Source organism: Dipodomys merriami, unplaced genomic scaffold (genome assembly GCF_024711535.1).
Source record: "Dipodomys merriami isolate MVZ:Mamm:240054 unplaced genomic scaffold, mDipMer1.0.p SCAF_421, whole genome shotgun sequence".
Lineage (NCBI taxonomy): Eukaryota > Metazoa > Chordata > Mammalia > Rodentia > Heteromyidae > Dipodomys > Dipodomys merriami.
The window spans coordinates 895566-923142 of NW_027205838.1; the positions used below are offsets into that span (position 1 = coordinate 895566).

At 59.9% G+C, this 27577-nt stretch overlaps 2 protein-coding genes across 4 annotated transcripts; one reads left to right on the forward strand and one right to left on the reverse strand.

Moving 5' to 3' along the window:
* On the forward strand, window positions 1-16522 carry LOC138807601 (hepatoma-derived growth factor-related protein 2-like). Of its 3 annotated transcripts, none has more exons than XM_069993383.1 (16): window positions 1-223; window positions 2003-2079; window positions 2196-2334; window positions 9082-9285; window positions 11805-11921; window positions 12024-12095; window positions 12599-12758; window positions 12831-12906; window positions 13634-13946; window positions 14535-14638; window positions 14797-14870; window positions 15038-15108; window positions 15309-15410; window positions 15527-15722; window positions 15986-16109; window positions 16277-16522. In XM_069993383.1, exons 1-16 carry the CDS (start codon window positions 152-154, stop codon window positions 16356-16358), a joined length of 1983 nt encoding a protein of 660 aa, XP_069849484.1. In that variant the 5' UTR covers window positions 1-151; the 3' UTR covers window positions 16359-16522. The 3 variants fall into 3 exon arrangements, with proteins under 3 accessions (XP_069849484.1, XP_069849482.1, XP_069849483.1); XM_069993381.1 differs by having other exon boundaries at window positions 2-223; window positions 16274-16522; XM_069993382.1 differs by having other exon boundaries at window positions 2-223; window positions 12602-12758; window positions 16274-16522.
* Window positions 16515-26252, reverse strand: LOC138807599 (perilipin-4-like). The gene is made up of 7 exons (XM_069993380.1): window positions 26096-26252; window positions 25867-25996; window positions 25155-25216; window positions 18710-22715; window positions 18417-18604; window positions 17704-17790; window positions 16515-17565 (listed from the first exon to the last, which is right to left on the reverse strand). The coding sequence occupies exons 1-7, from the start codon at window positions 26144-26146 to the stop codon at window positions 17236-17238; spliced, it is 4854 nt and encodes a 1617-aa protein (XP_069849481.1). The 5' UTR covers window positions 26147-26252; the 3' UTR covers window positions 16515-17235.
* Window positions 26253-27577: the final 1325 nt, after the last annotated feature.

Genomic DNA, 27577 nt, shown 5'->3' on the forward strand with positions numbered 1-27577 from the left:
GAGGACGCCTCCGCCCCTCTGGCGTCCGTTTCCCGCCCCCGACTTCGTCTCCCGCTGCTGCCGCTGCTACGGCCACGGCCGCCGCCGCCGCCACCGCCGCCGCTGCTACCGCCGCCGCCGTCCGCCGCGGCCTGGGCATCCCGCCGCCAGCATGCCGCACGCCTTCAAGCCCGGGGACTTGGTGTTCGCCAAGATGAAGGGCTACCCGCACTGGCCAGCCCGGGTGAGGCCGCGCGGCGATGGGCCAGCGGGGGGTGCGGCGAGGGCCGGGGCTCGGGGCGGCCGGGGGGCGCGGGCCGCGCGCGCACGCTGAGGGGTCGGCACCCTGAGGGGGCGCGGGCCGGCGGGGGGCCCTCGGCGCCCCCGGGGTGTAGGAAGGCTTCCCGACCGGAGGCATCCGTCGCTGGGGTCCGCAGGGCCGGGGGCTCCGGTTTCTGAGGAAGCCGCGCCCTGGGCGTGGAGTTGGGTCTTGCGGGGCCGGGGGGTGGGGGAGAGGGGTGATTGGAGGGTCCCTGCGCCGAGAAACCAGCGCCCCGGATGGTGGCCAGGGGTCGAGCCCCTCCCCTCCCCCTCCCCCCCTCCCCCCCCCTCGGTCAGGGGGTCCCTGCCGGGTCCTGAGAGGCTTCAAGGTGGGGTTAAGTTTGGGGCGGGGCTATCATGGGTTCGAGGGCAAGGGGGAAGGCTGAGTAAGTTGGGCCAGGTCCGACTGGAGAAGGTCCATGGGCCGCCTGGACTCCTGAGCAGAAGTTGTGAGTGGCATTGGGGCCGTGCCAGCTCCTGGAGGAGAGTTGCAGAAATGGGGAAAAGGGGTGAGGGTCAAGGCCAAGGGGCCGAGGGAGGCCAAAGGTGAAGGAATCAGGACAGCTGATGTTGGGGGATGGAGCCTTTAAGGAAGGGCAGAGACCAAAGAACTTGGGGTTCCACTTTTGGAGGAATTGGGGAATCCTGGGTACACTAGGCCCCAGAGGCCCTTGTCACCCCTAGGTCGTTTCTGGAATGGTAGGATAGAAGCCCCAGCTTCAGACAGTGGAGTAGGGGAACTGACCTCCCAGGGTCAGTGGTGGCCCTCAGCATGGGAGAGGAGAAGCTCCAGAAGCCAGAAAGTCAGGTCCTCAGCCTGGCCGAGTTTAGCATCCTACAGAGACAGGGTGCTAGGTTGCTTAACTGAGGGAACCTAGGAGAGTGAGAGTGACAGAGAAGCTTCCAGCAGCCCTAGTCCTTCACAGTTGGAGAGATGGATGGGGGAGGCATTATTTGGGATGAGAAAACCCACTGTAAGTTGATTTGTCTGCGCCGGTTTTTCTGGAGGAGATGGGAGCAATGAAACTTTATCAGCACTTCCCTCCTTTGCCCAGTTCTCTTCTTTCCAGAGCACTAGCTTTTCCTCCTTGCCCCACCCCCCTCCTCCAGCTAGAAAGCCCGGAATATTTCCAAGCACCTGATTGGAAGTGGAGGGGCTGCTAACCTCCTGTGAGGATATGACTGACAGCTGCTGGAGCCCATGAGCCTGCAGGGAGAGGGTGGGACTTCCTGGATGCTCTCAGGGCCTGTCTCCTGCAGCCCACCCCCCACTCTCTGCATCCTTGGCGCTCACAGCTGCATCTTCTGAGAGACAGCTGCTTGGGCTTTCTGCAGGAGCCGGGGTCCCTGTCAGGTCTTGGGAGTTCATAGAAACTGAGCTTGGCCCCCCTCCCCCTGGTTGCTTTAGGAGTCCATATTTAGCTGTGCTCAGGTGAAGCACCTGTCTTAGGGCAGCTTTCTTCCCTCTTCCCAGGGAGAGGAATCGCTCTGGGTGGGGGACAGGCTTGCAATGGAGGTACACAGGAGAATGCACATTCCTGCTTGGAAGGAGATGTGTCTCCTGGGTTGAAAGCACCTCCGCCCCCAACCATGCTTCTTCCCAAGTAACTTGGTGGCTGTCTTGGTGATTTCCTGGGTCAGAGTGTGCAGGTGGGCCTCCTGGCCTTCACCCTAAGCCTCTCCTAACTGGCCTCCCCTACAGATCGATGATATTGCTGATGGCGCCGTGAAACCTCCACCCAACAAATACCCCATCTTCTTCTTTGGTACACATGAAACGTAAGTGTCCCTAGATGGGTCCTGGTATCCCCTGTCCTCATTCTCTCCCCCCACCAGTCCCCAATACCTCTACGTGGCCAGTTTACCTTTAGCTGGCCCATGGTTCCATTCTCCAGAGCCTTTCTGGGACCGAAGGACTTGTTTCCCTACGACAAATGTAAAGACAAATACGGCAAGCCCAACAAGAGGAAAGGTTTCAATGAAGGACTGTGGGAAATCCAGAACAATCCACACGCCAGTTACAGCGCTCCACCGGTGAGTAACTTGGGGTGGGAAGTGTCCAGCTCCGGGGGAGTCTGCAAAGGACACTTCCTCCTAGTGGGGCTACAGGTGGGCTTTTTCTTGTCCCACGGGAGAAGAGAAGCTTCTGGACCAGGTTCTCTGCTTCAGCCTGGCTCGATCACACTCTGGGAGGGCAGAACAGCATCCCCAGCTTCTACCCAGTCCATGCCAGGGGCTTCCCCCATGGCCACCGCCAAGGGTCCCAGGATGTGTGGTCTGGGGCTGGTTGAGGGGGGCATAGGGTTTCGGAATCTATCCTGGTAAAGACCACTGTTCCCAGGTCAGCAGAAAAAAAAGTGTTCTCTGTGTTCTAAGGCAGGCGTGGGGTGAGCACATGCTTCTAGCATGCTTCTCAAGGCCTGCGCTCCTTGGCCTGTGGTAGGAATTTTCTGTAGGCCACGGATGATGTGATAAATATCCAAATGGCCCTTGGGCAGAGAAAAGGGGCCCCACCCTCGTAAAGGCAAACCGTATTTTTTGTCAGTGACATACTCCTTTGACCTTTTTTGCCTAATATCGGGCCCAGGAGAGTTGGAGGTCGGGTGTAGAGAGAGGATTCCTGGTTGGTGGGAAGAATGACAACAGAGCCGTAGTGATGGGGACAACTCGGGCAAGCTGGTGTCTGGAGGGGCTCTGGGGGAAGGAATTTTAAAAAGTACAATTCAACTCCACAGAAGGCTGTGGAGGACTTAGGGGTACCCTGCTGGTTGTGGGGAGAATGGTGTGGAGATAGTCAAGACCTGCCTGCCTTCCCCTCGTGGTTCCTGGCACTTATGAGTGTCACCCCAGGACCTGTGGATGGTTCTGTGTTCCCATTGCCGAGTATTGCTAGACACATGGCTATGCTAGACACATGGAGGGAAGAATGGTCAGGCCTAGCCCCTGCCTTCCAAGATTACTGTCCAACATGTGGACTTCACTCAACACATCTCTTGACATTCCCATCTTGAGAGTTATAGCTTACTTTTATCACCCCAGATGAGGCCGGGAAACAGGGTCCCTGTTTGAAACCCATCCTGGCTGAGTGGAGCAGAAAGTTTTCAAGGCAGTGAGTTCCATGAGTTTCTCTGTGGCACCCGTTCAAGTTCCTTTTGGTTACATCCTGAGCTTATTACCTCCTGGTGAATCATCTCCCCATTTAATATTTATTGGACACCCACAGCTTGCTAAGTACGGTGTAGATGCCTGCTCTCAAGGAAAGGGAAATCAAAAATAGTACTCTAGAAACCGAAGGAGCTTCCACTGAACCCCAAAGTTGCAAATTAGCCTCAGGTATCTAACCCGGATGTACTTCTAAATACAACATGGGTGTTAAACGCAGCCTCTTGGGCCAACCCCTCCAATGGTAGAGGGTCAAGACGTTGGGGCCCTGCAGTTCTTATGCACGGTCCCAGAGACCTTGCATTGTTCTGTGTATAGGTGGGCCTTTGGAAGCTTGGATTTATGGGAAACTGAGTTGTTTTCTTCTTTATGCACACTTAGAAAATTCAGTAGGTACATGGGTATTTCCAGTGACAAGGCAATCTTGCCTCTGGCCAGTTTCTATCTACCCTCACAAGATCCCCCACTGTTACAAACGCACATTCTCTCTTTAAGTATCTAATTCTGAACATTGCGTTATATCTATTTAAATATATAAATATATATGTATATGTCATATATGCTCACACATACTCTATTTACTTTTGGTGGTACTGGGCATTGAACTCAGGACCTTGCAGTTGTTTGGCTGATGCTCTACCATTCGAACCATGTCTTTGGACCTGTTTTTGCTGGTTACTTTTGAGCTAGGTTCTTGTGGGTTTTTTTTTTTTTTTTTTTTTTTTGGGTCCAGTCGTGGGGCCTGAACTCTGGGCCTGAGTCCTGTCCCTCAGCTCTTCAGCTCAAGGCTAGCACTCTACCACTTGAGCCACAGCGCCACTTCCGGCTTTTTTCTTTTTGCTTATGTGGTGCTGGGGAATCGAACCCAGGGCCTCAGGCATGCAAGGCAAGCGCTCTACCACTGAGCCACCTTCCCAGCCCTCTTGTGGGTTTTTCTGACTGGGCTAGCCTTGAACCTTGATCTTCCTGCTCAGCTCAGCTCTCTTAAGTATCTAGGAGCCATGTGCCCATGAGCCACTGGTGCCAGTCTCATTTTGGCTTTGATTATTTGTGTTTTTGTTGTTGTTACTGGTCTGGGAGTTTGAACTTGGGACGTTGAGCTTGCCAGGCAGGCATCTGCCACTTGAGAAATGATTTTTTTTTTTCATTATTTTTTCAGATGTTGGTATCTTTTATCCAGGCCAGCGTAGACTGCAGTCTCTTGCAGGATATCACATGTAGCTCTGTGCCTACTTTTTGTTGCTGTTGTTATTTGTTTGGTTTTGCTTTTCTTGGTCATGGAGCTTGAACTCTGGTCCTGGGTGTTGTCTCTGAGCTCTTCAAGAGCTCAAGGCGAGTGCTCTACCACTTGAGTCTCACGGACTTTCCTGCCTGGGCTGGCTTTGAACCATGATCCTCAGATCTCAGCCTCCTGAGTAGCTAGCATTACAGGCGTGAGCCACTGGCGCCTGGCTAAGATGGGGTCTTGCACACTTTGGCTACTCAGCCTCCTGAGTAGCTACCATGTCTAGCTATTTAACTCAGTCTTGCTGTGCAGTCCTGGCTAGCCGGGGACCCATCATGTAGCCCAGCAGACTTGAAACTTGTAGTCCTTCTACCTCGGCCTCCCAAGTGCTGGGTTACAGTTGTGCACCACCATGCTTGGTCTGGCTCAACAGGTCATGAGAGAGGCTGACCTGGAGGTGCTGGGATTTGAACTCAGGGCTTCATACTAGTCCCAAAGTGCAGTGGAGGGCCTATTCTCATGTCCTCATCCTAACAAGAGCTCAAGATGGTGTCCTGGTGTGCCTTCAGATGGCCCAGAGGCCTAGTGTCTGCTTGTATGCCCAGAGGGGCCAGGCTTGTCTCTGAGGTGCCTCAGCCAGACCGGGCTTCCCAGGGTTGGTGTAATTAATGGCAGTGTAACTGTGTTGGGCCTCAGGTAGGGCCCAATTTTTTCTGTAGCTGGAGGGGGCTGGGATGCACCCCTGGCCTCAAAACACCCTGCCTGGTGTCTGCCTACCCCAGCACAATCTCCACTACCAAAATGTACCTACACATTACCAAATGCACCCTGTGGACACAATTACTCGTGACCTAGAATAACCTATTGGTAACTTCTTGTTACTTACAAGAAGCAAAGGGACCTGTCCAAGCTTTCTTCTTCTTGTTTTTGTTTTTGTTGTTTTGGTATGTGTGTGTGCTGGTCCTGGAGCTTCTGAACTCTTGTGTCTGGGTCCTGTCCCTGAGTTTTTTCACTCAGGGCTGTTGCTATACTACTTGAGCCACAGCTCCATTTCTGGTATTTTACTGGTTAACTAGAGATAAGAGCCTCCTGGGCTTTCCTGCCCAGGCTGGCTTTGAACCATGGTTTTCAGATCTTAGCCTTGGGAGTAGGATTACAGGCATGAGCCACTCCAACCAGCTGAAAGGTTTCTTTTTTCCTTCGTTGCTTTTTATTTCCACCCCCTTTGAGATAGGATCTCACTATGCTGCTTTGGAGCTGGAGGTGGGGGGATTGGGAGGTAGCGTGTGTGGGGGTTGTGCATGTGCACATGCCTGTGTACACTAGTATGTCAATTCTGGGTCTTGAACTCAGATCCTAGGCACTGTCTCAGAACTTATTTTGCTAAGGCTGGTGTTCTACTTGAACCACAGCTTCCACTTCTGGCTTTTTGGTGATTAATTAGAGATAAGAGTCTCACAGACTTTCCTGGGTGAGCTGGCTTTAAACTGCAGTCCTCAGATCTTAGCCTCCTTAGTAGCTGGGATTACAGACGTGAGCCACCAGCTCCAGGCTCTGCTTTGGATCCCTTATCATCCTGGCTTAGTGTCCTGAGTGCTGGGATCCCAGGTTTGCTTCACCACACCTGGCTACTGTTTAAGGTTCTTAAGTCTGTGGGCAATAGGGCTGGGACCAGAGCCCAGAGCTCTGAATGCCTAGGCCTGCATTCTCTTGAGTGGTACCAGCCGCTAGCAGGATGGTGAAGGGGCACTTGGGACACTGGACCCAGGTTCGAGTCGTGGCTCTGTAGCCCTTGCAGATCATGTCCCTTGTGTTCATGGTAGCATCCACTGTCCCATTCTGTGGGGGCACGGTGGGATGATGGGCAGGATGCCAGAGCTGTGGAGGCAGAGAGGTTTATCTGGTCAGGAGCTGGGCAGGAGTAGGGAAGGACTGTTCATCAGAAGCTGTGGCTGGCGCCAGGCTTCCAGGCTAGTCCTTACCCTGCCTCGGATTCTGTGCTCTTTCATTCATTCACTTATGCATGTATGTATTTATTTAATAACCTCCTTTCTGGGGCAAGGTCTTGCCATGTGGCCCAGGCTGGCCTGTGACACTCGCCCTTCAGCCTCCCCAGTGCTGGTGTGTATGGCGGCGCCTGGCTGCAGGCTCCTGAGCTGTTACTTAGATTCTGTCTTTCCCCCTTTCCCCGTGTGTGTATCCTCACCTGCAAAAGTCACGTGATCATCGGAGCTGTTACACATTGCAGTGACCAGCTTGGTGGCACTTAGGACCAGGACACTGGCCTGTGCTTCCTACAGGGGACCCTTGGCCTAGCCATTTAGTTGCTACGTGTCCCCCACCCACCCCCACCTCATCCCCCACCCCTGCTGTGGCTCCCTGCTGGGGAGGGAAGTAGGAGAAAAAAAATCCTAAATCCTGTCTTTTTCTCTTTGGGCCTTGACCTACTTAAGTATCATCCTTTTTAATCTTGTCAGAAATTGTACAGGCGAGGCCCTGACGTGGCCTGGGCCACGCAGGGAGAGGATTTCGTTCAGTGCTGCGCCACCAGCTCCCTTCAGCGCCTGCTTCTCATTTCCCTTGTCTGTTAAGAATGAACCTGCTCCGTGTGGAGGCCACTGTGGTGCCAGCCACTCCCATCAGTGGAAGAGAAGAACTTTAGAAAAGAGGGAGCCAGGGCTGGGAAGGTGGCTCAGTGGTAGAGTGCTTGCCTCGCATGCATGAAGCCCTGGGGCTTCCATTCCTCAGTACCACATACACAGAAGAAGTGGGAAATAGAGCTGTGGTTCAAGTGGTAGAGTGCTAGCCTTGAGCAAAAGAATGCCCAGGCCCTGAGTTCAAACCCTAGGACTGCCATACATAAATAAACAAATAAAGGGAGGGGGGTCAAGCAACCAGCTAAATGAGCAAAGGAAGGTCCATCCAGCTACCTCCCCGCTGCCCAGCCCCTGCACCCGGTGTCCACAGCCCCCTTATTCCTGGACTTTTCTGCTCTCTCCCAACCTGGTTCTCTTCCTTACAGTCCCAGACCCCCCAACTACAGTCATCCAGAGAACAGTGTTCCTTCTTTTTTTTCTTTTTGAGTCCGGTCATGGATGGGGCCTGAACTCAAGGCCTGGGCGCTATCCCTCAGCTCTTCAGCTCAAGGCTAGCGCTCTACCACTTGAGCCACAGCGCCACTTCCGGCTTTTTTCTTTTTTTGCTTATGTGGTGCTGAGGAATCGAACCCAGGGCTTTGAGCATGCAAGTCGAGCACTCTACCACTGAGCCACCTTCCCAGCCCAGTGTTCCTTCTTTCTTTAAAAAAAATGGAGGGGACATTTACAACAAGTCACCATTTGAGACTACCCCCTCAACGGCTTTCCATGTATTTGCCATGTTGTCCATAACTACCCTAATTCCAGAACCTTCCGGGCACCCCACAAAGAACTCATGAGCCGTCCCCCTCCATTCCCTCCTGCTCCTGGTGACCTTGAGTCTTATTTTGTGTCTTCAGCCTCTCCCCTCTTCAGCTGTGCTCTCTAGAGCAGGCAGTCCTGCAACTCCCCATCTTTGTGCTGGGTCCTAACCGTGTCTCCCCGATAGACTGTGAGCTCAGCGAGGGCAGGGAGTGTCTGCCCAGCACTCAGCCAGGCGCAGGCCCATGGCAGGCATTCTGTGGTGGTTGGCTGCATGGGTGATGGGCTTACACACTTTCCTCTTGCAAACTTCAGAGTGAATTCAAGAAGGGTCCCAAGAGCGGTCCGTGTCCTTCTGTAGCGTCATCTCGGGGCTGCCTGCTTTTGGGCCACTCCCTTGGAAGGCAGGAGTTCAGCACATCCAGCAGTGGACGCCACGGGCCTGTGTCCTCAAGGCCCAGCTGCTCACAGAACCGTTTTTACGTCATCCAGTCAATCATGATTTTTGTTTGTTTGTTTGTTTGTTGCCAGTCCTGGGGCTTGAACTCAGGGCCTGAGCACTGTCCCTGAGCTTCTTTTGCTCAAGGCTAGCGCTCTACCACCTGAGCCGCAATGCCACTTCCGGCTTTTTCTGTATATGTCATACCGAGGGATTGAACCCAGGACTGGACAAGCACTCTACCACTAACACACCTTTCCAGACTCAACGAATCATGTTTTAAAACAGAGATGTTGCCAGCCCTCTAGCTGAAGTCCAAGTGCAGTCGAGAGAGCTCCGTACACTTCCAGTACCACTGAGGCACTGGGAATCAGGATTTAACACTGCCTTCCCTAGCCTCCCCATCCTGCCCCTAGCCACAGCGCTCTGGACTTGCCCTCCTCATGGGGAGATGGAGCCCGTACACTTGAGATGTAAGGGCTGGCATCTGGGTGACTAGTCGGACAGGGAGAGCCACCCAGGGCCCCTAGTGATGTGTGGACTGTGTCCCCCCTCAGCCAGTGAGCTCCTCCGACAGCGAGGAGGCCCCCGGAGCTGACCCTGCGGGGGGCAGTGACGCGGACGAGGACAACGAGGACCGGGGGGTCATGGCTGTCACGGCCGTGACCGCTGCAGCTGCCAGCGACAGGATGGAGAGCGACTCCGACTCCGACAAGAGCAGTGACCACAGTGGCCTGAAGCGGAAGACAGCGGCACTGAAGGTAGGGGCGAGACAGGATGGCCTGGCACATGTAGGCCAAAGGCTGCCCACTTCTGTCCCTCCTGGGAGGCGGGTCCTCCCGCCCTCCCTGTCAGCCTTCATCCCCCCTCCCATTTCTCCCCTCTCTCCTCCTTTCTCCCCTCCCCTCCCCTCTCTCTTCTCCCCTTCCCCTCTACAGCTTTGCAGTCCTCTTGCCTCCGCTTGCTCTATGCTGGGATTACAGGAATGAATCCTCATGCCTGACTTATTGAGATGATGGGGGTCTTGTGAAGTGTTTCAGGTTCTCAGAAACCACCTCACTCAGCTGGTCTCAGGTTAAAATGAGGACTTTAGTCTTGATATTGAATGGACTTTAATGTCTTATAGCCAGGGACCGCTCATGTCTGTCATCTTAGCTATTAAGGAGGCTGGCAGATATGGGGATATGGCTCAAGTGATAGGCCATCTGCCTAGCAAGCTCAAGACCCCGAGTTCAAATCTCAGTGCTGCAAAAAAAAAAAAAAAAGAAAAGGTCAGGAGGCTGAGAGTTGAGGATCAAGGTTCAAAGCCAATCCAGGCAGGGAAGTTTTTGAGACTATCTCCAGTAAACTACCAAAAAGAGCCAGAAATGGAGCTATGGCCCAAGTGGTAGAGCACTGTCCTTGAGCAACAAGTTCAGGGACAGCACCCAGGCTCTGATCTCAAGCCCCAGAAGCAGTGGGGAATATGAATGTATTTATGGTGATGATTTAATTTTTATTTTCCTTTTGCTGGTCCTGGGTGCTGTCCCTGATCTGCTTTTGCTCAAGGCTGGCGCTTTACCACTTGAGCCACAGCACCACTTCTGGCTTCTGAGTCTCATGGACTTTCCTGCCTGGGCTGTCTTCAAACTGCGATCCTCACATCTCAGCCTCCTAAGTAGCTAGGATTACAGGCGTGAGCCACTGGCACCCAGCATGATTTAATTCCTCCACCTTCCCCCCAACCTTCTTATAACATACTTGGCATTTTTGTTATTGTTATTTTTTTTTTTTTTTGGGTCCGGTTGTGGGGCCTGAACTCTGGGCCTGGGCGCTGTCCCTCAGCTCTTCAGCTCAAGGCTAGCGCTCTACCACTTGAGCCACAGCGCCACTTCCGGCTTTTTTCTTTTTGCTTATGTGGTGCTGAGGAATCGAACCCAGGGCCTCATGCATGCAAGGCAAGCGCTCTACCACTGAGCCACCTTCCCAGCCCTGTTATTGTTATTTTGTGAGGGGTTTTGCCTTGAATTTATTTGTTCATTATTGTGTGTATGTGTGTTTGCATGTATTTGTGCGTGTGTGTGTGCCAATCCTGAGGCTTGAACTCAGAGCCTAGGCACTGTCCCAGCACTTTTTTGCTTAAGGCTGGCATTCTACCACTTGAGCCACTGCTCCACTTCCATATTTGCCTGGTTAATTGGAGATGAGTCTGATTTGTCTGCTTAGGCTGGCTTCCAGTTGGAATCATCAGCTCTGTCTTCTGAGTAGCTAGGATTATAGGTCTGAGCATAGTGCTCAGCTAAATCGATAGCTTTTCTTTTCTTTCCTTTTTTTTTTCTCTTTTTTTAAGTGGTGGTAGAGCATTTGAATTCAGAACCTCACACTTGAGAGGCAGACCCACATCTCTTGGTGTGTGTGTATGTGTGTCTGTGTACGCCTGCCTGTCCTAAGGCTTCAACTCAGGGCTAGATGCTGCCCCTGAACTTTTGTGCTCAAGGCTGGCATTCTACCACTTGAGCTCCTCCACTTCTGGCTTTTTTTTTTTGGTAGTTAAATGGAGATAAGCCTCATAGACCTTACTGCCCGGGCTGGCTTTGAACTGTGATCCTCAGATCACAGCCTCCTGAGTAGCTAGGCTTACAGGCATGAGCCACTAGCACCGAGCTCTATGAGACTCATCTCCAGTTAAGCATCAAAAAATTCAGAAGTGGCCAGTTGCTGGTGTCTCACGCCTATAATCCTATCTACTCAGGAGGCTGAGATCTGAGGATCACAGTTCAAAGCCAGCCCCGGGCAGGAAAGTCCATGAAACTTATCTCCAATAAACCAGTAGAAAACCAGAAGTGGCACTGTGGCTCAAGTGGTAGAGCTCTCGCCTTGAGCTGAAGAGCTGAGGGACAGCGTCCAGGCCCAGAGTTCAGGCCCCACAACCAACCAAAAAAAAAAAAATCTAGAAGTGGAGCTGTGGCTCAAGTGGCAGAATGCCAGCCTTGAGTGAAAAGGCAGCACCCAACCGCAGCGCGCGCATGCGCGCGCGCACGCACACACACACACACACACACACACACACACACACACACACACACACACACACACACACACACACACACACACACACACACACACACACACACACACACACACACACACACACACACACACACACACACACACACACACACACACACACACACACACACACCCCCCTCCCTCTTCTAGACCCTCTCCCACCCTTGGGCTTTTCATCCCTTACCATGAGCGCTGCTTGCGGGTTACTGATAGTGGCCACGCTTCCTCGCAGATGTCCGTCTCGAAACGAGCTCGCAAAGCCTCCAGTGACCTGGATCCAGCCAGCATCTCGCCATCAGAGGATGAGAACTCAGAGAGCTCGTCTGAGTCAGAGAAGACCAGTGACCAGGTGAGCAGCTGCCTGCTCCTTTGGAGGGCGGGCCGGGGCCTGTGTGAGGGAGAGCCCCACGTGGCAGCCCACACCCCCTGCAGCTCCCTTCTCCTCCCACAGGATTTCACCCCTGAGAAGAAGACTGTGGGCCGGCCACCTCGGAGGGGGCCCCCAGGAGGGCGGAAGAAAAAGGTAGGGTGCCCTGTGGTCCCTTTTCTCAGTTTACATGGGGCTTCTCTCTCCCAGCCCCGTGGCTTCCAGCCATGACTGACGCACAGAACATGTGGCCCTCTGTGGTGGGGCCCAGGCAGTTTCTTGAGGAGCAGCAGGTTCTGATTCACTATGCCCAGTGTGGCATTCTGGGGGCTGGCATGCCACAAGCCTGTAGAGCCGTGTGTGTGCGTGTGCATGTGCGTGTGTGTGTGTGTGTGTGTGTGTGAACAAGCTAGGGTGAGTACTGATGCTGGGCTTGGCCGGGGCAAGTGGCGGCTGCTCATTGGCCTGAGGAGGGCATATTTGAACCCACGATGCCAGCTTGGCCCTGACCTCCACGAGCTGCCAGGCCTGTGCCACCTGCCCTCTTGTTGTAAGGAGGGGTTTGGATGGCACTGAAGGCAGTGGGGGATGGGTGGCCGTGGCCTTCGGCCCTGTGACCCTCTTCCTGCTCTGCCCCGACACCCTGCTGTGTGCCCCAGAAGGTGCCCACAGCCTCCGACTCCGACTCCAAAGCAGACTCTGACGGGGTGATGGCGCAGCCAGCGGCGGTGGCCAGGTCAGCATCGTCCTCCTCCTCATCCTCCTCCTCGTCGGACTCCGATGTGTCTGTCAAGAAGCCTCAGCGCGGCCGGAAGCCAGGTAGGCGTGCAGGCCAGGGTGACCTGGGTGGGCGTGCTGAGGCAAGGTGGTGAGCATCCTCCTTTTCCCTAGCGGAGAAGCCGCCCCCCAAGCCCCGTGGGAGGAAGCCCAAGCCTGAGAGGCCACCTTCCAGCTCTAGCAGCGACAGGTAGGAGGCGGGCAGGTGGGGCCGGTGGGCGGGGCCGTCACTGGGGGCGGGGCTTCCGCGGGGGAGGTGGAGCTTTGTGAGGGCCTGTGGCTGGGGGCGAGGCCCCTGGGACCAGTGGGAGGGGCCTGCTGCCGGGGGTGGGGCGGTGGGAGGGGCCATCTTCGGGGGGCGGGGCTGGTGGGAGGGGCCGTCCTCAGGGGGCGGGACTTGTGGGAGGGGTCTTCGCTGGGGGCGGGGCGGCGGGAGGGGCCGTCTTCAGGGGCGGGGCTGGTGGGAGGGGTCTTCCCTGGGGCGGGGGCGGTGGGAGGGGCCATCTTCGGGGGGCGGGGCCGGTGGGAGGGGTCGTCTTTCAGGGGGCGGGGCTGGTGGGAGGGGCCTGCTGCTGGGGGCGGGGCTGGTGGGAGGGGCCGTCACAGGGTTGGGGGCGGTAGGAGGGCCTACCGCTGGGGGCAAGGCCCCTGGGAGGAGCCGTCATCAGGGAGCATAGCCTGAGGGAGGGCCTGCTGCTGGGGGCGGGGCTGGTGGGAGGGGCCGTCCTCAGGGGCGGGACTTGTGGGAGGGGTCTTCGCTGGGGGCGGGGCGGCGGGAGGGGCCGTCTTCAGGGGCGGGGCTGGTGGGAGGGGTCTTCGCTGGGGGCGGGGGCGGTGGGAGGGGCCATCTTCGGGGGCGGGGCCGTGGGCGGCGCTGGGACCGTCTCAGGGCTGAGCCCATGGCCGCCTCCCCGCAGCGATAGCGATGAGGTGGACCGCATCAGCGAGTGGAAGCGGCGTGATGAGGAGCGGAGGCGCGAGCTGGAGGCCCGGAGGCGGCGTGAGCAGGAGGAGGAGCTGCGGCGGCTGCGGGAGCAGGAGAAGGAGGAGAAGGAGCGGCGGCGAGAGCGGGCGGAACGCGGGGACGCCGAGTGTGCGGGCAGCGCGGGCAGCAGCGCCGACGAGCTCAGGGATGACGATGAGCCCGGCAAGAAGCGCGGCCGCAAGGGCCGGGGCCGCGGCCCCCCGTCCTCCTCTGACTCGGAGCCCGAGGCCGAGCTGGACCGAGAGGTGGGCGCCCGGGAGGACCTGCGCCGCGGCCGCCCGCCCTCCCCATCCCACACCTTCCTGAGGGACTTCCGGGATACCGAGCACCGACGAGGTGTGGGAACGGGGCGCGGGCATGCAGGCTGCAGAGCCGGCGGCCACATCCTACTCCTGTTGGCTTTAGCTGCTTTTCAGATAAGGTTTCTCCCTTTTCTCCCAGGCAGGCCTGGACTGCAGTCCACCTGCCTTCACCGCCCGCATACCTGCAGTCTCCACCCCCTCACAGGCCCCATTTTCCACTTTAGAAAGGTCCATCTCAAATGCTTCAGGCGTAATGGTGTTTTAAGCAAGGAACTGAACACAGCGAGGGGCAGTGCACAAGGATTCTGGGCAGGGGAGCAGCCTGTGCAAAGGCCCTGGGGCAGGGTGGAGCCTGATTTGTTTGAGGACCAGTGAAGGAGCCTGTGTGGCTGAAACAGAGGTGGGAGGGGCGGGGAGGCAGGGAGGAGAGAGGGTGGGTTGTGCAGTGAAAAGAGGACCGGGCTGTGCCACTGCTGCCCCTCTGCTGGGTGGAGGCCTGGACTCACGACCCCTGTGCTCCTGCCGCTGCAGGGAAGGAAACCTGGGAGGAAGTCCCAGTCCCAGGGCTCGGAGCCCACGAAGAAACCCAGCCAGAAGGAGAAGAGGGGCCGGCCCGAAGACAAGCAGAGAGCCAGGTCAGTACCCCCCCGGCCAGGCCCGCAGCCCCGGAAGCAGGTGGCCGCCCTCCATCCATGCCAGGGCCCAGCTGCGGGGTGGGAGCCCGGTGCCCCGGGCGCTGGTGGCCACATGGGCTAGGTGACCAGGGACCTGTGTGGGGGTCACCTCTCCACAGGCCTGGGAAAGTGGAGCGAACCCGGAAACGGTCCGAAGGGCTCCCACTGGACAGGAAGGTGGAGAAGAAGAAAGGTGAGGAGCCGGGGCGGGCGGGGCACACCAGGCCGGCCAGCGCCTCCCTCTCAGGAGGGCGCCAGTGGCTCCGCAGAGCCCCGGGGCCTGGAGTGTGGGGGGCTGAGCTGCCCGGGGCCTGGGCCTGCAGTCCCCACTTAGGTCCGATGGTGTCTCTTCTGGCCCAGAACCTTCTGTAGAGGAGAAGCTGCAGAAGCTGCACAGTGAGATCAAGTTCGCACTGAAGGTCGACAATCCGGTAAGACATCCTCAGCCATGAAGGCTCAGCCACCTCGCGTCCCGGGAGTTCTCTTTACATCAGTGAAGGCCTGGGTGGACCTGTGGGGTCAGGGCCCGGCCTCCCCTGCAGTGTAGGGGACCCCCCACCACCATGCTGGCTCCTGGCTGGCCTCTGGCCATGGTGCAGCCACAACCCTTCTCCTCCCCCCCCCCCCCCAGGACGTGCAGAGGTGTCTGAATGCACTGGACGAGCTGGGGACGCTGCAAGTGACCTCCCAGATCCTGCAAAAGAACACCGACGTGGTGGCCACACTGAAGAAGGTAAGGCAGGAGGCAGATGGGGAGGGGCCCTGCGGGGGTGGAGGCCATGGGGACTGGCAAGGGTCTTGTGGGAGGTCAGCCGGCTCCCTGGGGTGACACGGTGGCCGTGTGGGCAGATTCGCCGGTACAAAGCCAACAAGGACGTCATGGAGAAGGCGGCGGAGGTCTACACACGGCTCAAGTCGCGGGTGCTGGGGCCCAAGATTGAGGCGATCCAGAAAGCCAACAAGACGGGCGCCGAGAGGGAGAAGACGGAGGAGCTGCTGAGCGGGGAGGAGGCCCCCAAGGACAAGGCTGAGGACGAGGCGGCTGGTGAGGACCCGGGCGGCGGAGCCTGCTCCTGTGTCTCTCGGGCTAGAACATTCTAGCGGGGTCACACCCTGCCTCTGTCCAGGTGGCCGCAGTAGCTGCAGAGCAGCCTCGCGGAGCCTGTGGCTCTCGCGTGAGCCTGCGCATGCTGAGGGCCGTTTGGGGGAGGCCATCTGCAAGGCAGAGGCTCAGCGCCCGAGGCCCGCCCCGACCACAGGTCCGCCACGGGGGTCAGGGAGTGACCCCAACTTCTCCATGCCCCCTAGATCTCCCAGCCCCCGTGAACGGCGATGCCACATCACAAAAGAGGGAGAGCGTGGAGGACAAGGAGGAAGACGCGCAGGACTCGGAGGAGGGCGCGAGGCGCGGCTCTGGAGACCTGCGGGGCGGGTGAGTGTGCCCCGGGTGCCCCCCCCCGCGGCCGCGCCCCCCCCTTCCCAGCCCACAGACAGCGCCAGGACCCCGCTTCCCCTCACACCTGCCCTGCTCCCCATGGCCTGGAGCTGGCCGAGCGGTCCTCACCCCCCTTCCATTGTGCCCCCCTGCCCCCCCAGCAGCCTGCGGGAGGGCCCGGACCCGGACAGGCCTGGGGGCGAGCGGCAGGAACGCGAGAGGGTGCGGCTGGACGAGGAGAGCTGAGCTCGGGCTGCGGCTGCTGTCCCCTCCCGACCCCCACCAGAGCAGAGACCTTGGGGGGAACCGCTGTGCTGTTTGTTTGTATCTGTCCCCTCGGGGGGTTTTCTGCCTAATTTCTGTGATTTCTGACCGACATGAAATGACTATAAAGGGTTTTCTAATGAAAAGAGATCCCTTTTATTGGCTCGGTTTGCTAACGGCAGTGGGGAGCGGTGTGCGTCCCCCGTCCCCCAGAGGCCCCTGGGAGCGGGTGGACTGTTGGAGGAGGCCCGGAGCGCAGCGCGGGGCCTGGTGTCTCCATGGCTGTAGCCGGCGGCACTCGTGTCGCTCCTCCGTGCTGCGTGTGGCATGAAGCTGGGGAAGGAAAGGCTGGGGGGGGCACAGGTCCTGTCATGGCCGTCACCAGCTGCTCCCTCCGTCCCCGCGGCCCCCGCCCCCGCTGGCCCGTTCCGCAGATCCCAGGCCAGGGAGGACGGCCAGGCCCCGGCTTCACCTCGTCCAGCCCTCTGCACAGCCTGGCTCCATCCCACAGGGGTCGGGGTGGTTCGCCTGTTCCCTCAAGCGAGATCCCCTGGGAAGGCATTTCCCACGCAAGCACCTGCTGTGCACTCGCCAGGGGCCGGGTCAGCCTCTGCCCGCAGTGTAGAGGTGGCCACAGGAAGGGGCCCACGGGGGCTGAGGAAGGAAGGGTCCTCACTCGGGAGTGGAGCTCCCAGAAGTCCTGCGGCCAGTCCTAGCCACACAGCCCCTCCCTGGAGCCAGGGCAGGAGGCGCAGACAGAGCCCCATCCCCGGGGCCCCTGCTTGGACGCACAGGACCAGGGCCCTGGGGAAGCAGGCTGGGCTGGGGGTGCACAGGACCGGCCTGGGTGTGCAGATGCCTATAGCTGGTGCGCGCCGGGGCCCGTGGCGAAGGGCCCCACCAGCCAGCCGAGCGGGGGGCTGTGCTGCAGGGCCTCCAGCTGTGCCTCCAGCCCCTGCCACGCGCGGCTCACGCCGTCCCAGCTCTGGGCCAGGCTCTCGGCTGGCAGCTCCACGGCGGAGCCCACGGAGGACACCAGGCTGTAGAGCTCACACAGGCTGTGGCGGGCGCGGCCCAGCTGCCGCTGGGGCTCCGACAGGCCCCGCAGGCCGCAGGCCAGGCCGCTGTAGGCCGAGTGCAGCTGGCGGAGGAGGGTGCAGACCCTGGACAGAGCCTCGGCGCCGGGTGCCTGTGGAACAGACAGCCGGTGAGCAGGGGAGGGCAGGGGAGGGAGGGAGAGGGAGGGAGGGGCAGGGGAGGGCAAGGGAGGGAGGGAGAGGGGCAGGGGGAAGGCTGGGGAGGAGAGAGGTCCACTGCGCCACTGCACCTCTTGGTTCCCTGTGTGGTCCGCTGTGGGGCTAGCTTCCCCATCTCCACACTGCTGCTCTCCTGGAGCCTGCACCTCGGCCTCCATCTGGAAGGGTGGAAGGGGGGTTAGAAGGGGGAGGGGGGCGCCTGGCAGGGACTAGTGCGTCCCAGAGCACGGGCCCTGGAGCTCAGGCTGGGCTGACCCCCGGGGTCTCATGGAAGGGACCAGAGGCGGGCTTAGGAGTGGCGACCAGGCAACTTGATGTCTGTAAGATGATGTCACCATCCAGCATGAACCCAGCCATGACTCCCTAGAGTCCTGGCCATCAGCATGACTTCTAGGGTTGAGTCCCCAGGGCAGGATCTGTCCTGTCCCCTCTGCCACCCTCTCAGCATATTTCTGCCTTGGGGCCTTGGCCCAGCCAGTCCTCAGGTGCCCCTGGCTGACGTTGAGGGACATGAGTGGGTGTCGCAGTGGGAGGGGCTCCTGAGACGCTGCTCAGCGGCCTGCAGAGACCCTGCCCCAGGATGCACAGGCACTGTGCCCCGGAAGCTGTTTGATTCGCCCTCAGGGTCCTGAGTCCAGCTGTACTGGCATTGCTCCCCAGCTGCCCCCGCCGGCCCGGCTCTGCACCCCTGCCCCTCTGCGGGGACGGGCCTGCCCGGCGTACGGTGTGCGTGTGTTGAATGGCGCGTGGGCAGAGGTGTGGGGAGGGGCAGCGGCGTCCTCACCGTCTGGAAGGCGTCCTGCAGCTGGGCCAGGGCATCCCGGGCCTGGAACTGACTGTGTTGAACGTGGCTCAGGCTGTGCTCGAAAGCCCGCTGGCGGAAGCTGGGGGCCAGATCCCCGAGACACACGAAGTAGCTGGCCTGGTCAGCCGAGAGCACCTTCGGCCCCGGCTCCGAGGCCTCCAGCTGGGCTGGAAGAAAGACAGCCAGCCTCACCCCAGGAAACCCCAGGCCTGCGCTCGGGTTTGGCTCAGAGCCCAGGCGGTGCCGCCCCTGCCCTGCCCGCTCCGCCTCACCTTGCTCCTGGGCGCTCATGGGGTGGAAGAGCTCCCCCAGCCCTCGCAGCTCACGGCAGAGCCCGGCAGGCGCTGTGTCTACCCCGTGTGCATCCGTGAGCTCACTGTGGGCTCCGCCACTCCGCGCAGCACCGACTCCAGCCTGGACAGCGCCCGGGATCACGTCTCCTGCCTCCGTGAGTCGGGTGGATGTGGCGGCTCTGCTGCCAGCCAGCACGGCGCTGCTGGTGTCCAGGCCACCCTGGGCGGTGCCTCTGGCCACATCCATGCCCTGGGTGACCCCACTGCAGATGGTGGCCTTGGCACCCAGAGCCACATTCTGAGTTGTGTGGAGGCCGGATTGAACAGTGCCCTGGGCCACGTTCACAGCCCCCGCCAGCCCCGAGGCCACTGTGTCCTTGGTTCCCATGACGACAGACTTGGTGGTGTCCAGACCCATCTGGACTGTCCCTTTGGCCACGTTCATGGCTCCCGTAAGCCCCGTGGACACTGTATTTTTGCTGCCTGTCAGGACAGCTTTTGAAGTGTCCAGGCCGGTCTGCACTGTCCCCTTGGCCACATTCACAGCCCCTGTGAGCCCGGTGGCCACTGTGTCCTTCGTGCCGGTCAGCACGGTCTTGCCAGTGTCCACACCAGCCTGCATGGCGCTCTTGGCCATGTTCATGGCCCCTGTGAGCCCGGTGGCCACTGTGTCCTTCGAGCCGGTCAGCACGGTGTTGCCAGTATCCACACCAGCCTGTACGGCGCTCTTGGCCACATTCATGGCCCCTGTGAGCCCCGTGGCCACTGTATTTTTAGTACCTGTAAGGACAGCCTTTGAAGTGTCCAGGCCGGTCTGCACCGTCCCTTTGGCCATGTTCAGAGCTCCTGTGAGCCCAGGGGCCACTGTATTCTTGGTGCCGGTCAGCACACTCTTGGTGGTATCCAGGCCGGTCTGGACCGTCCCTTTGGCCACATTGATGGCACCGGTGAGCCCACTGCTCACCGTGTCCTTCGTGCCGGTCAGCACGGTCTTGCCGGTGTCCATGCCAGCCTGCATGGCACTTTTGGCCAAGTTAGTGGCCCCAGTCAGCCCTGTGGCCACTGTGTTTTTGGTGCCCGTGAGGACAGCCTTTGAAGTGTCCAGGCCGGTTTGCACTGTCCCTTTGGCCATGTTCAGAGCTCCTGTGAGCCCAGGGGCCACTGTATTCTTGGTGCCGGTCAGCACGCTCTTTGTGGTGTCCAGGCCAGTCTGGACCGTCCCTTTGGCCACGTTCACAGCCCCCGTGAGCCCTGTGGTTACTGTATCTTTTGTGCCTGTGAGGACAGCTTTCGAAGTGTCCAGGCCACCCTGGACAACGCCCTTGGCCACATTGATGGCGCCAGTGACCCCACTGCTGACCGAGTCTTTCGTTCCAGTGAGCATGGTCTTGCTGGTGTCCACGCCAGCCTGCACAGCCGTCTTGGCCACGTTCATGGCCCCCGTGAGCCCCGTGGACACTGTGTCTTTGGTGCCCATGACCATAGACTTGGTGGTGTCCAGGCCGGTCTGCACTGTCCCCTTGGCCACATTGATGGCACCGGTGACCCCACTGCTGAATGTGTCCTTAGTTCCAGTCAGCACGGTCTTGCTGGTGTCCACCCCAGCCTGCACGGCGCTCTTGGCCACATTTGTGGCCCCTGTGAGCCCAGTGGCCACTGTGTCCTTGGTGCCCATGACCACAGACTTGGTGGTGTCCAGGCCAGTCTGCACTGTCCCCTTGGCCACGTTCACAGCCCCTGTGAGCCCGGTGGCCACTGTGTCCTTCGTTCCGGTCAGCACGGTCTTGCTGGTGTCCACCCCAGCCTGCACGGCACTCTTGGCCACGTCCACAGCCCCTGAAAGCCCGGTGGCCACTGTGTCCTTCGTTCTGGTCAGCACGGTCTTGCTGGTGGCCACACCAGCCTGCACAGCGCTCTTGGCCACGTTTGTGGCCCCTGTGAGCCCGGTGGACACTGTGTCCTTGGTACCCATGACCACAGACTTGGTGGTGTCCAGGCCGGTCTGGACCGTTCCCGTGGCCATGTTCACAGCCCCCGTGAGCCCGGTGGCCACTGTGTCCTTCGTTCCCATCAGCACGGTCTTGCTGGTGTCCACCCCAGCCTGCACGGCGCTCTTGGCCACATTTGTGGCCCCTGTGAGCCCAGTGGCCACTGTGTCCTTGGTGCCCATGACCACAGACTTGGTGGTGTCCAGGCCGGTCTGCACTGTCCCCTTGGCCATATTTGCAGCCCCTGTGAGCCCGGTGGCCACTGTGTCCTTCGTTCCGGTCAGCACGGTCTTGCTGGTGTCCACCCCAGCCTGCACGGCGCTCTTGGCCACGTTTGTGGCCCCTGTGAGCCCAGTGGCCACTGTGTCCTTGGTGCCCATGACCACAGACTTGGTGGTGTCCAGGCCGGTCTGCACTGTCCCCTTGGCCACATTTGCAGCCCCCGTGAGCCCGGTGGCCACTGTATCCTTCGTTCCGGTCAGCATGGTCTTGCTGGTGTCCACACCAGCCTGCACGGCGCTCTTAGCCATGTTCATGGCCCCCGTGAGCCCGGTGGACACTGTATTTTTTGTGCCTGTGAGGACAGCCTTTGAAGTGTCCAGGCCGGTCTGCACTGTCCCCTTGGCCACATTGATGGCGCCAGTGACCCCACTGCTGACTGTGTCCTTTGTTCCAGTCAGCACGGTCTTGCTGGTGGCCACACCAGCCTGCACAGCACTCTTGGCCACATTTGTGGCCCCTGTGAGCCCAGTGGCCACTGTGTCCTTGGTGCCCATGACCACAGACTTGGTGGTGTCCAGGCCGGTCTGCACTGTCCCCTTGGCCATATTCGCAGCCCCTGTGAGCCCAGTGGCCACTGTGTCCTTCGTTCCGGTCAGCACGGTCTTGCTGGTGTCCACGCCAGCCTGTGCGGCACTCTTGGCCACATTCATGGCGCCCATGAGCCCCGTGGACACTGTGTTTTTGGTGCCTGTGAGGACAGCCTTTGAAGTGTCCAGGCCCACTTGGACTGTCCCTTTAGCCAGGTTTGCAGCCCCTGTGAGCCCAGTGGCCACTGTATCCTTCGTGCCGGTCAGCACAGTCTTGCTGGTGTCTACACCAGCCTGCACAGCGCTCTTGGCCACGTTCATGGCCCCTGTGAGCCCTGTGGACACTGTGTTTTTGGTGCCCGTGAGGACAGCCTTTGAAGTGTCCAGGCCGGTCTGCACTGTCCCTTTGGCCATGTTCAGAGCTCCTGTGAGCCCAGGGGCCACTGTATTCTTGGTGCTGGTCAGCACGCTCTTGGTGGTGTCCAGGCCGGTCTGCACTGTGCCTTTGGCCACGTTCATGGCCCCCGTGAGCCCGGTGGCCACTGTATCTTTTGTGCCTGTGAGGACAGCTTTCGAAGTGTCCAGGCCCGTTTGGACTGTCCCTTTGGCCACATCCACAGCCCCCATGAGTCCAGTGGCCACTGTGTCCTTGGTGCCCATGATCACAGACTTGGTGGTGTCCAGGCCGGTCTGCACTGTCCCTTTGGCCACGTTCACAGCCCCCGTGAGCCCGGTGGCCACTGTGTCCTTCGTTCCGGTCAGCACGGTCTTGCTGGTGTCTATGCCAGCCTGCACGGCGCTCTTGGCCACATTTGCAGCCCCCGTGAGCCCAGTGGCCACTGTGTCCTTCGTTCCGGTCAGCACGGTCTTGCTGGTGTCCACGCCAGCCTGCACGGTGCTCTTGGCCACGTTTACGGCTCCCGAGAGTCCGGTGGCCACCGTGTCCTTGGTACCTGTGAGGACCACCTTGGAGGTGTCCAGCCCCCCTTGCACCACCCCTTTGGCCATCCCCACGGCCCCCAGGACCCCTTCAGATGCTGCATCCTTGGTGCTGGCCAGGGCTGACCGTGTGGTGTCCAGGCCGCCCTGGACCACACCCTTGGCCGAGTCCAGCATGCTGGTTATCCCCGAGGAGAGGGCGTCCTTGGTCCGCGTCGTCGTGGAGCCCGCCTGGGCCGCTGCGGTCAGCTGAGGGGGAAGCAGGGCGGTCAGCGGCAAGTGGAGGCCACAGGCCTCTGCCACCCGCCACCCACAGGCCCAGCTCCCGCCAGCACCACTGGGGCCCGACTCCCCCTCAGCTGAGCACTGCATGTCCTCCTTTCACTGTAGGGGACCCTGGCACCCCAAGACGCGGCATTCTTAGTTACCATTACAGCTGGCCCAAATGTCCCTCTTCTGAGCCCTGAGGCTTGAACTCTGGGCCTGGAGCTGTCCCTGAGCTCTTTTGCTCAAGGTGAGCGCTCTACCACTTGAGCCACAGCGCCACTACAGCACCACTTCGTTTTCTGGTGGTTCACTGGAGATAAGAATCCCTCAGATCTCAGCCTCCCGAGTAGCTAGGGTTACAGGAAGTGAGCCACCAGCGCCCAGCCATTCTGTACTCTTGCTCCTGAGGTGTTGAGCCATCTGGGCTTAGTGTTTATTAAAACCAATGTACTCACTAGGCACGAGTTTGTATCGGAGAATCACAGTCCGAAGCCAGCCCAGGCAGGAGTCTGTGAGACTCTTTATCTCCAACGAACCCCCAGAAAACCAGAAGTGGAGCTGTGGTTCAAGTGGTAGAGCGCTAGCCTTGAACACAAACCTAAGTAAGAGTGTGAGGTCCTAGGACTGGTGACGCACGCGCACGTGCGCGTGCGCACACACACACACACACACACACACACACACACACTGCATTCAACAGAAAGTCACCACACAAGAGAATGACTCAGCCCCTCAGCCTGGTACTGGGGTTGAGGATCCCTGGAATTCTCTCTCCAAGTTCAAATCCAGCTCTCCTCACTTGCAGGGTGACAGTAAGCAAGCCACATCCCTTCTCTGAGCCTTCACCGGACCTAAACCCAATGACTCCAGCAATGGGGGTGGGGCTTCGATGAGGAATGTATTGTTTGGTGGGCGTGGCTTGGTAGATAGGGATAGATAGGGATGTGGCTCAAAAAATAATAGCCCAGCACCAGTGGCTCAGCCTGCAATCCTAGCCTCTCACAGGCTGATTTCTGAGGATCACAGTTCAAAGCCAGACCGGGCAGGAAAATCCCTGAGACCCTTATCTCCAATGGCGCTGTGGCTCAAGTGGTAGAGCACTAGCCTTGAGCTGAAGAGCTGAGGGACAGCGCCCAGGCCCAGGGTTCAAAGCCCTATAACTGGCCGCTACCCCCAAAATAAATAAAAGCTCAGGGATGGTGCCCAGGCCCAGTTCTAGTCCCATGGGTATCCAAAAAGTTACTTCCATGGCTGGGGGGCTTGGCCACAGTGGTATGGGCTTGGTTCCTTGTGGGCGTGGCTTGGTTGTGGGTGTGGCTTGGTTGTGGGCATGGTTTCTTGTGGGTGTGGCTTGGTTGCGGGTGTGGCTTGGTTATGGGTCTGGTTCCTTGTGGGTGTGGCTTGGTTATGGGTCTGGTTCCTTGTGGGTGTGGCTTGGTTGTGGGCATGGTTTCTTGTGGGCGTGGCTTGGTTGTGGGTGTGGCTTGGTTGTGGGCATGGTTTCTTGTGGGTGTGGCTTGGTTGCGGGTGTGGCTTGGTTATGGGTCTGGTTCCTTGTGGGTGTGGCTTGGTTATGGGTCTGGTTCCTTGTGGGTGTGGCTTGGTTGTGGGCGTGGTTTCTTGTGGGCGTGGCTTGGCTGTGGGTGTGGCTTGGTTATGGGCGTGGCTTGGTTGTGGGTGTGGCTTGGCTATGGGTCTGGTTCCTTGTGGGTGTGGCTTGGTTGTGGGCGTGGTTTCTTGTGGGCGTGGCTTGGTTGGTTGGGAGTGGCTCAAGGCAGGGAATGCCTGCTTCCCAAGCTTCCAGGCCCTGAGTTCAAACCCCATCCTACACAAAAGAGCTCCTTGAGGAGAGTGGGGAGCTGGAATGCGGCGGCTGCTCCGTGCCGGCAGAAGAGCAGGGTATGGCCTCTGAGGGGTGCTTTGATTTGAAGCAGGGGAGTCCAACTGGGGTGACCCAGTCGTACTTGGCTCTCTGGGAAGCCTGGCCAGCTAGTGCTCCGGGCAGAGCAGCGCGGAGAGTGGGGTGCAGGCCGCACCCTCAACCCTCCCAGCGCTTTGTCCCCCCGAATGTGGCCCCCAGCTGTCACACCCTCTGCAGGGCCAGGCTCATCTAGAACCACGGTCCTGCCCGTGCCACTGTGTGACTTGGGGCGGGTGTGTCAGCCTCACTGGGTGTCTAGGATGCAATGAGCAATTTCTGTCTTTCTCACAGACTGACTGGGACAGGAGGGGAACATCAGGCCCTTTGGAGCATGGAGCGTGTGCCCATTTCCCAGATGTGCAAGCCGAGGCCCAGAGAGAGAGAGAGAGAGAGGAACAGGAGCCACCAAGTCTCCCAGAGGCACAAACAGGCCGCGTCACACTGCGCGTGGGTGCCCACCCTCGTGGCCCACGCCCGGCTCCCGCCGAGCCGCCTCTCACCTCATCCGAAGGCCCCTGCAGCTTCTCCGTTTCCCCGGCCACCTGCTCTGGCTCCGAGGCCGCTGTGAGGACACCGGCGGTTAGGAAAGGCCCCGCTGCCCGGGGCCCGTTGCATCATTGCCTGGAATGTCCCGGCCACCGTGCCAGGGACAGCGGAAGGTGGCACCCGCGGCCGCCAGCCAGGCTCAGCTCCCCCAGGGACCTTCTTCCCTCGGGGCCCTGGGTGCCCACCCGGGCCTGGGGTGACTTGAGGCAGAGCTTGGCTGTGTGTCCCCGAGGTTTGCGGTGGCCAAGGCAGCTGCCTGCAGCTCTGAGCCAGATCGGGGGTCACGGGGGGGGGCTCCCCACGGAAGCCACTCCCCTGCCCATCCTGGGCCCGTCCTGTCCCAGCCAGCTCCTGTGTGACCCCAGGAGAGCCGCTGGCCGTCTCTGGACACCAGGCTCCCACACACACACTTCCGAATGAGCTCAAATGTGCTTACGCAAGACAAGGAGTGGGGTGCAGAGACTATGGGGGACCGCCGGGCTCAGCCCTCCACTTTAACCTGGCCTGTCCACCCATCGCTGCCTCAGTTTCCCCCATCGGGCACTGCTGTGACTGATGAGACCACTCAAGCACGCATAAATCTCCCAAAGGGCCAGGCTTGCCTGTGTCCTGCCAGCCCGAGGACCCCCGTTCCCCCCCCTGCCCCCCGTGGCTCGGTCCACTCACCCTGGGCCCGAGCTGGCGCGGCCGTGGGGTCGGGGGGCGGCCGGGCCTCCTTCCCGGAGCCACGGGCGTTGGCCACCAGGTTCCGGGCAGCGCCAAAGCCGGGCAGGGACCCGAAAAAGCTGCTCAGGGTCTGCATGGGGGGGGACGGGGGGGGGCGGAAGAGGCCGGGTGAGCAGAACGGGGGCTCACCTCGGCCTCTGACCCCCATGTTTTCTCCCCCCCTGCTCACCTTGCCCTTCGACTTGGGGCGACCCCGGCTCCCTTCTTCCCCAGCAGACATAGTGGCGATCTCAGGGACTGGAAGGGGTGAGGCAGAGAAAACGTGGGGGACCCCCACAGCTTCCCCTCCGTCCGCTGCGGCCCGCGTTGGGGTTCCCGTGGGGAAGGCCCGGGGCTGGCAGCTGCTGCTGTGCCCGGCTCGCAGGCCTTATAGGGTCTGGGGCAGCTCAGGCCCCGCCCCTCGGCTGGCGGCCAGGGCTGGGGGGGGGGCGGTCACGTGACCACCCATCCTGCCCAGTGCAGGCCCCGGCCCAGGACCTTTCCTCTGTTCCCAGGGCCTCTGCCCACGGTGCTGGCCCGGCTGCCCCAGGCCTCGTGACTCATACACCAGCTGGGCTTAAAGCCTGAGCCCCGGGCACTTCAGCCCTCCGCCTCCACTCCCATCCATGGGATGGGTACAGGTCTCTTCCCGCCCGCCCGCACGCCTCGACCTCATCCTGCCTTTGTGCCTCAGTCTCCCCTGCCAGACCCCTCTGGGTGGCCCCCCTTCTTGCCCCCCCCACCGCCACCCTGCTCTGGCTTCCTTCTGTTCCAGGCACCCCGAGTCTCCTCACCGTGGCTCCTCGAACGCAGCCAAGCTACCCCAGGACCTTTGCACAGCCTCTACTTCCTTGCACACCTCTGCCCCGGATACCCACACAGCTCTCTCCCCATCCTTCACCTCTGTGAGGTCACGTGTTTACCAGGAGCCACTCAACAAACACTAGCTTAGCCCAGTCCAGGCCCACAGAGGGTCTCAGAGGAGCAGGTGTCCTGAGGACCCGGGGAGGGGCATGGCTTTCTCTAGAAGGGACACACAGGCTGGCTGAGACACGGCTCCACGGAGCCCTGGGAGCGGCCTGCCAGACGGCTGGGCTTGGCCCAACCCAGGAAGACTTCCCGGAGGAGGTATGCTGTGTCCACGGCGCAAGGCAATGGTAGACAGGGTTCAGAGGCTGGACGCCAAGTAAGTGAGGGGCAGAGGAGCCCGGGCGGCTCCATGGGGGGTGACAGGCAGGCTGAGCCCGTGGCTCCCAGGACATCTCCTAGGAGCTGTCTCTGTATTTCCTAAACAGGCGGGGAACAGAAGATGGCGGGTCCCCTGGCCAAGGCTAGATAAAGGTGATGGGGGGGGGGGACAGAGCCAGATAAATAGTAAACTTGAGGAGAAATAGCTCCCCTGCCCCTGCCCTCCCACATTCCCCCTCCCTCTGAGGTCCAAGCCCGCCCTCCTGCACCACCTGCTCCATCTCCTCCCTGCCTCCCCCTCCCGCCACTCCCCTGCCCCAGGCCTACCAGGTGCTGCTCCTCCAAATCTGCCTGGGTGCCACCCATCCTGCCCCAGGGCCTTTGCACAGGCTGCTGCTGCCCCAGGGCCACCTTTTCCCCAATCCCACACTTCCTTCCAGGCCTTTCCTCAGAGGTCACCTCCTACAGAAGCCATTCTGGGTCC

Coding starts and splice junctions, on each gene's coding strand:
- LOC138807601 (XM_069993381.1), top strand. CDS start 152: ATGCCGCACGCCTTCAAGCCCGGGGACTTGGTGTTCGCCAAGATGAAG. Junction 11,922..12,023: donor CAGAGAAGACCAGTGACCAG/GTGAGCAGCTGC, acceptor CTCCTCCCACAG/GATTTCACCCCTGAGAAGAA. Junction 15,723..15,985: donor GGCTGAGGACGAGGCGGCTG/GTGAGGACCCGG, acceptor CATGCCCCCTAG/ATCTCCCAGCCCCCGTGAAC.
- LOC138807599 (XM_069993380.1), bottom strand. CDS start 26,146: ATGTCTGCTGGGGAAGAAGGGAGCCGGGGTCGCCCCAAGTCGAAGGGC. Junction 25,997..26,095: donor GCCCCAAGTCGAAGGGCAAG/GTGAGCAGGGGG, acceptor CCCCCCATGCAG/ACCCTGAGCAGCTTTTTCGG. Junction 17,566..17,703: donor ACCACACAGGGAACCAAGAG/GTGCAGTGGCGC, acceptor TCTGTTCCACAG/GCACCCGGCGCCGAGGCTCT.